The sequence below is a fragment of the Oryzias melastigma genome, linkage group LG22 (genome assembly GCF_002922805.2).
Source record: "Oryzias melastigma strain HK-1 linkage group LG22, ASM292280v2, whole genome shotgun sequence".
NCBI classification, from domain to species: domain Eukaryota; kingdom Metazoa; phylum Chordata; class Actinopteri; order Beloniformes; family Adrianichthyidae; genus Oryzias; species Oryzias melastigma.
In genome coordinates this window covers 12,920,837-12,931,798 of record NC_050533.1, presented here as the reverse complement: position 1 = coordinate 12,931,798, position 10,962 = coordinate 12,920,837, and the positions used below count along the sequence as shown (strand labels likewise).

Genomic DNA, 10,962 nt, shown 5'->3' with positions numbered 1-10,962 from the left:
GTCACGTGACTCCTCTGTCCACAGCGTAAGCGACAGAAGCCGAGGAGTGAAAGCCAAGGACGTGATGAAAACTCTGTGAGTCTGTCTCTTATAATCCTATTAAAACGTGTATTTCAAATAAATGTCGAGGTTCCGGTTGAATATTTTACTGTCGGGAGCCCCACGCGGAACCTTTTAGTGTTTTCCTCTTGGTGACCCACATTCACGGCTGCAGTTGACCTTAAAAGTCCAGCACAGGAGTGTCGTAAATAGCATAAAAGCAATGTTTTATATGTGGTCAAAAATATCGTTTTCGTTAAGACACACTTTGACTCAGAACGTGAAAAACTGTACTTTTATATTTGATTTGTTTGTCAAAGCTTCCGGGTTTACGCGGGCTGAATTTCTCTTCACAATAAAATAACTTATTGTTGTTGTTTTTCTTTTCTTCCGCAGACTTTTCTTCTCTATCCCGTTATTATTCATCCCTTTGGTTTGGAGCGGGTACCTGGAATATAATCAAGATGTCCTGTGAGCACCATTTAAATGTTTTGCTGTTTAAGTTTTTTTTTAGATTTTCAAATTAAATTGTGAACCTGAGACAACCAGATTCACTGTTAAATTAGCTTTATTTTGAAAGGGTAAACATCACTGAGCAGAACCCTATAAAGTCAGTAAAGTAACAATAATCTCTTATTTTTAAGCACATTTTTTGATGTTTAGAACTTCTGTTATACATTTTTGTTTATTTAAAAACATTGGGTGTGAAATAATTGGTAAAAAAAAAAGTAAAAGATCACCTGATGGCTGCAGAATATTGACTGTTTATAAGATTTTTTTATTTTTTTTTAATCTACAGGATTCCAGAGGGCTGGACCCATGCGGGTCGAGTGGACCCGTCAGAGGAGCTGGAGCTGACCTTCGCTCTGAAGCAGCAGAACGTTCATCTGCTGGAGGAAACGCTCAGACTGGTGTCAGACCCAGACTCAGCTCAGTACGGTAAGCAAACGTTGGCATGCACAATTCTCATGTGAAGCTTCCAAATCACAACTTCCCATCGTCTACCTGTCCTCCAGGTAAATATCTTAGCCTGGAGGAAGTAGCTTCCCTTGTGCGACCGTCTGAAATGACCCAGAAGGTGGTGCGCCGCTGGCTGCAGAGTCATGGGGTTTCAAACTGCCTCACTGTTCACACTCAGGACTTTATGCAATGCACCATGACTGCAGAGTAAGCTATTTTTTATTTTTTTGGAGGGGAGGATGTGTTCTTTCTACACCGCTAAGCCGCAGCCATCACAGATAAAGGACCTCATTCCTGTTGAAGTGTCACATGAAAAACTTCTCCCTTTTGTCTTTGGACACAGTTCCTCTTTTGTGGTTTATAAATCAAATTTCATGACATTTAATGGAAAATCCCAGATCAGATCTAGGTCAGAGTTTAGAGCCAGAACACCAGCTTTAAAATTGCACATTATTAGTCATCATAGCTGCTGTTTTTCTTGGGTTAGGGTTCATTATGAAGTTATTGTTAACACTAAGGCTGCTTTTGTTGTCGTTTCTCTAAAGGGTTGCAGAAAATCTCCTGCAAGGAAGCCGGTTCCATCACTACGTCAGAGACGGCCAGTCTTTGATCCGATCTTCAGCTCCGTACTCCGTTCATGATGACGTTCACCAGCACCTTGATTTTGGTGATGATCTTGCTCTCAGCTATGAAATGTTTTGTCTCAAAACTATTTTGCGTGTTTAGGTTAAGGTCAGCGCTGATGTTTGTTTTGAAACCCTGCAGTTGGAGGTCTTCACCGCTTCCCGCCCAAACAGCAGGAACCCCGAGAGAAACGGCAGAACTTCAAAGCTGGGCTGCATCTGGGAGTGACGCCTGCCATCCTGAGAGCTCGCTACAATCTCACGGCAGCCGACGTGGGGTCAGCTCAGAACAACAGTCAGGCTGTCGCTCAAGTACGGATATCAGAGGGAGTTGTATCATTAAAGCACGTTTACATTGTTTTAAAAATGTTTTCACTTCTCTTTTTAGTTCTTGGAGCAGTACTTCCACCCTGCAGACTTGACGGAGTTCATGAACCTGTTTGGCCGGACGTTTCCTCATATGTCTCAGGTGGATCGGGTTGTTGGTACTCAAGGGGGCGGAAAGGCGGGTCTGGAGGCCAGTCTGGATGTGGAGTACATCATGAGCACTGGAGCAAACATCTCTACTTGGGTCTTCACCAATCCAGGTCTTTAACTTTCCTTTCAATCTCACAAAATAAGGTGAACATCCACATATAGTGAGGCCAATACGTGTTTGAACTCCCTGCAATTTTGCATGTTCTTGTGCTTAGAAGTCACAGAGGGGTCTGAATTTTTCATCTTAAGTGCATTTCCACTTTGAAAGACATTTATTTATTTTCATTTACTCAACATCAACCACAGATCATGCCCATTTACTGTCAAAGTCAACACATTTACAAATTTAAACATATTCTAAAATAAAGAATCAGAAAATCACATTTCAGGATTTTTGTATGTCACTGCTGCAAATACATATTTGAACACCTGACGACATCAGCGTTAATATTTGTTGGCGATTACTCAGGTCAAATGTTTGCTGTAGTTTTTCACGGGGTTTGCACACTCTGCTGGAGTTATTTCGGCCCACTCCCCCACACAGATCTTCTCTAGATCAGTCAGGTTTCTGAGAAACAGAGTTTGAGCTCTTTCTAAAGATGTTCTTTTGGGTTTAGGTCTGGAGACTGCCTAGGCTTATTCCGGAATCTTCATATGCTTCTTACAGAAGCATATGTCATGTTGGAAGACCCAGCTACAACCCATCTTGAATAACTGAGGGAAGGAGGTTGTTAACCAAAATTTCGCAGCACATGGTCCCAGTCATCCTCTCTTTAATACAGTTCACACCCCCATAGCATGATGCTACCACCCCCATGTTCTTGTAATGGTACTCATCATTCTTCTAAATGCAGCGAGTGGAATTAAGACCAAAAAGTTATATTCTTTTCTCATCTGATCACATTACTTTCTCCCATGATTCCTCTGGATCATCCAAATGGTCAATGGCAAACTTTGGACATGTGCTGGTTTAAGCAGGGGAACCATACATGTTTTCAAACTAAGAGGTCTGAGTATATTACAAACAGTAACCGTAGAAACGGTGGTCCCAGCTCTTTTTTTTAGGTCATTGACCAGCTCCTCCCCTGTAGTTCTGGGCTGATTCCTTACCTTTCTTAGGATCATTAAGACCCCACGTGGTGAGATCTTGCATGGAGCCCCAGTCTGAGGGAGACTGACAGTCATGTCTTCTATTTTTCGAATAATTGCTCCAACAGTGGATCTTTTTCACAAAGTTACTTGGCCCCATAGCCATTTCCAGTCTTATGGAGGTCTACAGTTTTGTTTCTGGTGTCTTAGGACAGCTCTTGGATCTTGGTCATGTTAGTCGTTGGAGTCTTACTGATTGTACGGGGTGGGCAGGTGTCTTTATGCAGCTAACGACCTCAAACAGATGGTTCTAATTTAAGATAAGTAAAGGTGGACCAACAGGTCTTTGAGGATCAGAAATCTAGCTAATATACAGATGTTCAAATACTTATTTGCTTCACTGTATATATCTGTGTTGTTGAATTATATTGGAATAATCTGTTTTTATATGAAATATCAAACGAGGTGGAAGAAGCTAAGACTCTAGAAATGATCTTTGTTTCTAGGATATTCACTTCCTGTCTTGTTATTTGGTTTCAGGCCGTCATGAATCCCAGGAGCCCTTCCTGCAGTGGATGGTCTTGCTCAGCAACATGTCCGACCTGCCGTGGGTTCACACCATCAGCTACGGCGACGATGAAGACAGCCTGTCCACCGCTTACATGACGCGCATCAACATGGAGTTCATGAAGGCTGGCGTCAGAGGGATCTCCCTGCTCTTTGCCTCAGGTCAGCGGCGAGGGAGGGGTGACGGCGTTTTCACAAACCTTTGCATGTTTGTGGTCAGTGTCAGTTCTAGCTTGAATGGCAGTCGGAGCAAACCACACACCGAAACTTTGCATACCCCGTGAAGAAAAACTTTATTTACAATTACAATCAACTTTATTGATCCCCATAGGGAAATTCAGTATTTCTTTGAGGAAACAGTTTGGTGGGATCTCTGTAAATTTAAGAATTGAAACATGGAAACCTAAAAACCTCTCAAATTTAAGAAAATATATATCCAATGATAAAAACAGGGGAAACTTCAAAATAAAAGTCCTCTGAATTATATCAAAATACAGTAAAATCGTTTTTAAAATTGCTGCTCATTTAAATAAATCAAACTTTGGGCTAGGGCTGCACACACTGGAATACTGGTTAGTATGTTTGATTTTTGGAAATTTGTTTTAATCTCTAAAATTTTATGCTTTTATTTGGTTTGCTTTCTAAAATGAGTTATGATCTTTAATATGTTTTAGATCTTTGATTTGTTAGTGTGATTTGTACTTCAGGGCCACTGTAGTCTCAATGATGAGTTAATATTAGAACACATGATCCTTGATACAGAATCTCCTCATCTCTGATGTGAAAACATTACCCGACCCCTAAAGTATCTGTTTGGTTTTGAATATATTTGCTACTTGTTGGTAATCTGTCCTACAAGGTGACATTTGATGTGTTAATTCAAGCGAAAGTACAGTTGTTCCTCATTTAACATTAAGTTTTGAAAATAACCATCAATAAGTGAAATATGCCGAGTAGTCATCTTTATTTTTTGCAATAAAAGTAGATGTTTTAAGGCTATAAAACTCCTCACTACACACTTTATCCACTTTTCTGAGATAAGCATGTTCATATTCAAACTTTGCTCTTTTGTTTAAGTTCAAACCTTCATGAAAAATGTAGTCCAGTACAATAGAATAATAAAAAAAATTGAAGATTGTCAATTTTGCAAGCTGAACGCATTAAGTTCTTTGCAGGAACATGACACAGAGAATTATTGACCACTTTAAAGAAAAAGTTTTACTACGATGTGTAAAATCTGCCAAAGTTTTTAGCCCGTCACGCAAGTACAAAGTTATGTGTTTTGCAGTTTGTGACCTGTGTTGCAGTAGTTCCTGTGATCTCACCTTTCTGCTTTGTTTTTGTCTCAGTTTCTAATCATGTCATTCAAAAACAAATGTCTCAAGTGGCGCTGAACATAAAAGACTGAGAGTGTACTGATCGTATAACAGAAAGTACAATTAGTTTCCACGGTAACGCGTTATCTGACTCCCTTTTGTTGGGAAGATGGAAAAAAACTCATCAACCTCCTGTCCTGTGACTCTATTTTTGACATGTAACCGTACTCCATAAGCAGCTGCATGTCAATAGGATCGACTGTGTGACCGTCCGTTACGTCATTTTAAATATCGTCTCTTTGTTCTGTCATCTGCAGGCGACAGTGGAGCTGGATGCAGACATCTGGGTAAAGAAAAAAACTCCTTCAGGCCCAGTTTTCCAGCATCAAGGTATTAAAAAAAAAAGGGAATTTCAAAACAATCCGACTGTTCTGGTATATAAATAAATACCTGTAATTTCCCTTCAGCCCTTATGTGACCACAGTTGGAGGAACATCATTCAAGAACCCGTACAAGGTCACATATGAAGTCACAGACTACATCAGTGGAGGCGGTTTCAGTAACGTCTTCAAGATGCCTGACTACCAGGTGATTACGTCAGATTATTATCAGTAACAACCCCATTAATCCAGAATGATCAGGTTTTTCTGCACTGATACCACTAAACACATGATGTCCAGGTGAGCGCGGTGCAAGGTTACCTGAAGTCTGTGAAGGCGACCCTCCCTCCTCAGTCCTACTTTAACACCAGCGGTCGAGCCTACCCAGACATGGCGGCCCTGTCGGACAATTACTGGGTGGTCAGCAACAGAGTGCCCATCCCCTGGGTGTCGGGCACCTCGGTAAAAGATTGATCTTTCTTTACATCTGAAGCTTTTGTGAAGCAGCTGATCTGATAATTATTGGAAATTATTATTGCTTTAAAAGCTACGTTCACACTGCAACCACTTTCAATGACAAGTCGGAATAGAGCTGTAAAAGACAAAGTCTGCAGCAAGATTCACAATATTTGCTCCAAACCTCTTCCAGGTGTAGGCGGCAGACATTCACTAGTTTACAGAAAAAGTAGGAGAAGCCCCCTCCTGCTTGTCCAGTGTGAACAAGACCTGGTAGCACACAAAATGACAGCTGAAAATCATTAGCCCGAAACGGAAATTCCACAAGATTTTTAGAGTTTTAGCCACTTTTAATAAAACGTTTTAATGTGAATAAACGGTTTCAGGATTATTAAAAATGTAGAAAAAAACACTGTTTTTTTCGACTATAAACAAGAGTATTTTTGACCCAAATGTGCCGGGTGTGTGTTCATGTCCCAGTTCTGAACCTCCTTCCGGCTAATGATTTTCAGCTGCCATCTTGTCTGCCACCAGCTCCCCTCAGTGTGAACACATGGGCATTCTTGACGGCGCGTCACATGCTCGGTGTGATCGTAGTCTTACACAAACGTCAGTCTTTCCCTCAATCCAATCATGGAAGCTTTTCTTTAATGCATTTAGATGTAATACTAGCAAAACTCATTTTACTGAAACCTGACTTATATGTGGATCAAATATCGGTCCGCCCGGCAGGCGTCCACCCCCGTGGTCGGAGGAATGCTCTCGCTCATCAACGGGCAGCGTTTGCTGAAGGGCCTCCCCGCCCTGGGCTTCCTCAACCCCCGCCTCTACAAGCTGAAGGGACAGGCTCTGTTTGATGTGAGTTGAACTTCCTCTCAGACATATTTCAAATCAAATGTTTTCTTCCCACATTGGTTGAAAGTCGTTTTTTTTTTGTATCTTTTTTGCTGACTTAGCACCTGTGATTGTTTGCAGGTGACTGAAGGTTGTCACCTGAGCTGTCTGGATGAGCAGGTTCAGGGGAAGGGTTTCTGTGCTGCTCCGTCATGGGACCCCGTCACCGGCTGGGGGACGCCAAACTACCCCGAGCTGCTGGCTGCCCTCTTAACTAAGTAAAGGGGAAGTACTGAAGGGGAACTAGCATATCTGCTCTAAGAGCAAATACAGATTTTTTCTTTTTTTTTTTTTTATCTGGTGCCTAATGCTTTAAAGCAGGACAGTGAAGTTCCAACTTTCTGTTTTGTGATTTTGATCTCAAGGATTTTATTCACCATTTAAACTTATTTTAAGTTTTCTGTTTCTCCATTTTCAGAAAAGTCTTCAAACTGCTTTTTAAAACTCATTTACATAAAAAAGGAAGTTTTAAAATTAAATCATCACAGTCCACTCTTACCACATTATGATGTATAAAAAAATCTGGTTGATATTTTTCTTGAAATGAATGTATTTGGATACTTTTAAAGGCAAATGCAGTTTTTATCATGCAATAAAACCTAAAGATTAAGCTGCATACTTCCATCCTGTCTCATGAAGAGTATTTATATTAGCAGAAACTTTAGTACATAGAAATATCTGAGATACTGTAAGATGTGTTGGTAAAAGGCCCGTTTGCCATAATAATCTGCAGGGATGAGCTCACAATGTGGAAGTGTTTTTAGTGCAGACATGTTTTAAAAATGTCTTCATGTTTTAACTTTTTTAAACAATTCAGTTTCTGACAATGAACACGATGCACAAATATTGATTTAAGAATATTCTACCAACCAGCATTTTTGTTTTTAAACTGTTAAACTACAATTTTAAGTGTTTGAAATTCAAAAATCAGCTGTTTTATGTTTTATTTTTTTCCATTTATTTTTGAGAATGTTGGCAAACTACTGTTAAGATACTGTTTGAATTACAATAAAATGAAAAGAATTTAAATCTGTTTTATATTCATTTTTTTATTTTAAAAAGTTTGATAGTTTTTAGACATTAAAAAATAAAATTAAAAAAGACTAGTTTTTCTTGATGGTGCTGCTGGGAAAAATGTTTTAATCACTGATCATTATTGGAAAAACACATGGCTATTATTGAGTTGTAAAAAAAATGAAGGAAGGTAAAGTTGACCGAGGGTAAAACATGTGAAACCTCCTCTTGGGTTCACCACAAAGCTTATGTCAAACAGTGTACAATATGCACACTTAGGGACAAATACAAAACTATAAAGTTGTCGATGCAAATTCTAAACAATTTCAACTTGCTGTTTTCAAATATGAATATTGTTTAACTGTTGGTGTCAATTCATGAATTAATAAATCATCTTCATAGGAAAAAAAGACCAGTTCAGGCAGAGCAGAAGGTAGGAAGGCCAAACCAGAGAGGTTGAGGTTGTCACATTTTTTGTGTTATCAAAGAGTCCACAAAAAGTTTTTTTTTTCCTGTTGGACCTAGAGTCAATACAAAGGGACTTGTCTCACAACAAAGCAGGCCATTGAGCAGAAGTCTGTGAGGAGCAGAGGTGGAGGTCGAACGCTCCACGGGGTCGGCCTCGGCTGGATCACTGGTTATTTTTTGCTTTGGCGTGTGTGAGGATGTGAGATTTCAAGTTGGTCGACTGGGCAAATTTTTTGTTGCAGCCGTCAAAGGGGCAGACGTACGGGCGGTCTCCAGTGTGAATGCGCACGTGCGTGCGCAAGTTAAAGTCCAGGGAGAAACGTTTGCCGCAGCCTTCAAACGTGCACTGAAAAGAAAAAGAAAAAACGATCACTTGTGGCTTCTTGGATCCCGGATGACACATTTATAAGATAGGAAAAATATATATATATAAACGCACCTGGAAAGGTTTTTCCCCTGTGTGTACAAGCTGATGCCTTTTTAGTTTTGAACTCTCCACGAAAGCCTTCCCACACTCCGCACAAACGTGCACACGAGGCCCGTGAGTGTGCAAATGTTTTCTCATCGCCGAATTGTCCCTGAACATCTTTGTACATCCCTGAAGGAAAAGGAGCAAAAAAGCTGTCACAATCATCTGCAAAAAGATTTATTAAATGTTGGTGTGCAACACTCACTTTGTGCGGACAAGCAATTGTTCTCGGTGCGTCGTCTTCTTTAATTTTTCTTGGTTTCATTCTGAAATGCAGTTTTGATTAAGTTAAAACACAATCAAAAAAATGTGTACTGTGTGTTTTTCTGACGGGAATTGCAGCTAGAAATCCATTCACTGACCGTGCAAACTCCGCCAGCTGTTTAGGATCTGACAGGTCAATGCCCGGGATTCCTCCAGGGGGGAGCTTTTTTCCAGTCATGTATTCCGAATAATCCGGCGGGGAGTTTTCCCCTGTGATCTGGTCCCCGTGGTCCATGTCCTTCTTGTCATCTAAATGAAAGTGGAACATTTTTTTTTTAAACATGTTTGCTGTAATGTTTTAAATTAAATTTAGTTGAGATTTTTTTTTTTTTGGCTAAAAGTAATCCTTATTAGGGCCCACAGTGAAATCCACTTAATTATTTTTTTATGTATTCTATAAACATTTTACATGCATATTCAAAAACAGTCATGGGTTTAAAAAAATAATTAACTATTTATTTAATTAACTTTATAAATCAAAGTATATAAAAAGTACTGAACACAGTTTCAGTAAAAAAAAAAAAGCTTCTAATTTGAAAATCCTTTTTATTTTTCAAAATAAAGGTCGAGTATATACAATTTGCGCAAGAAAACCAACAAAAACAAAAAATGCTGGAAGCTATTCTTGTGAACACATTAAGATAATTTAATTTAGAAATTCTAAACTTTTAATACATCAAAGTCAATATAATGGCTATAAATTCCACGTTTTAGAAATTATTTTAAGTAACGAGTCGATTCTTTAAATAATTTTAATATATCGTTTTACATTTGTGCTAAAACATCTTTTATAACTCAATAAATCTACGTTTCTGTACTAGGTGATAAAATAAATATGTATTGTATGAATAAAAACAACATTTAATGCAACAAAAATTTGGGCGCTCGAAAATCCGAGTCGTTCCTAAAGGCACCACCCCTGCCTGCTCCTGCTAACTGAACTGCGCCACAGCGGCCTAGACCCGCACTCGCTCCCACTGTCTCCGCCATCTTCGTCGGCCAAATAAACGCCATTTTTTCGGGCCGCCATACTTTCTACACCGAGGAAATATGGCGGCGCCCATTGACACATAAAACATGGCTTCCCATAAAAACAAAAACATTGCAAATGGAATTTAAGAGGCTCGGAGCAGAGAAAACGAGTCCTTCTTTGTCGGAGTAGCAGGCCTCAGCGAGGCCCAGTCACACGACACACACGCCGAGAACAAAGCAGCTGACCAGCTTGCAAGATTTCACTCCCAACTTACCTGATGCCCACATAGTGACAGAAAACTCTCCCTCCAGAGTCTTTATCTGGACCTGTTTCTGTTCCCACTTTCGGCCCATTTCCCCGCCGGTTAAGTAGCTCTTTTTGCCTGCTTTCTTTCCGCTTGAACTCTTCTTCATGCGGCCTGTCGAGCTTTTCCCTGCAATAGTAACCAGGGTCTGTTCAATGTAGTCCTCTTCCACGGCGGGAACTGGGATGAGAATTTGGTCCTCGAAACCGTCATCCGCGGGCAAATCCGAATCATCCTCGCCTACCACCTCCTCTCTCGTTTGCACCAAAATCACCTCCTGGTGCGGATGGATCGCGTTGGGATCGTCGGTGTCAAGCGGCTGGAGTGCGATCATCGGCTGGTGCTCACCGTCGTCTCCGACAATAGTGGTTTCGATAGTCTCTACTTCAATTTCGTGCAGTTCAACTATTTCGGCTGGCATCTCCGACCCGTCCGTTTCTATGTACAGGGTATCCCCGGACGCCATGATTATTAATTTAGTCTTTGTACTTATTACTGTGCTGTCAGGTCCCCCACTCCTGCCCGTATACGCTCAGCCTTTCTCCTCCCTCCCCGATAACAACTCTTCACAAGGAACTCTCGTTGCCACAATGCCCCAGTTTTGAAATCTCGCGTGATTTGGTGGTTCAACAAGATTTGCAAACCTCAACAGATTTATATCCATAAAAA

At 40.4% G+C, this 10,962-nt stretch overlaps 2 protein-coding genes across 2 annotated transcripts; one reads left to right on the top strand and one right to left on the bottom strand.

Annotated features, from left to right (window-relative positions):
- On the top strand, positions 1 to 7,417 carry tpp1 (tripeptidyl peptidase I). The gene is made up of 13 exons (XM_024270598.2): positions 1 to 75; positions 436 to 510; positions 839 to 978; positions 1,056 to 1,206; positions 1,545 to 1,666; positions 1,765 to 1,934; positions 2,011 to 2,209; positions 3,729 to 3,917; positions 5,389 to 5,461; positions 5,539 to 5,659; positions 5,752 to 5,913; positions 6,640 to 6,765; positions 6,883 to 7,417. Exons 1-13 carry the CDS (start codon positions 65 to 67, stop codon positions 7,021 to 7,023), a joined length of 1,680 nt encoding a protein of 559 aa, XP_024126366.1. The 5' UTR covers positions 1 to 64; the 3' UTR covers positions 7,024 to 7,417.
- A 344-nt stretch (positions 7,418 to 7,761) lies between these two features.
- yy1a (YY1 transcription factor a) lies at positions 7,762 to 10,888 on the bottom strand. The gene is made up of 5 exons (XM_024270610.2): positions 10,264 to 10,888; positions 9,115 to 9,265; positions 8,958 to 9,018; positions 8,723 to 8,881; positions 7,762 to 8,629 (listed from the first exon to the last, which is right to left on the bottom strand). Exons 1-5 carry the CDS (start codon positions 10,757 to 10,759, stop codon positions 8,447 to 8,449), a joined length of 1,050 nt encoding a protein of 349 aa, XP_024126378.1. The 5' UTR covers positions 10,760 to 10,888; the 3' UTR covers positions 7,762 to 8,446.
- Between the last annotated feature and the right edge of the window lie 74 nt (positions 10,889 to 10,962).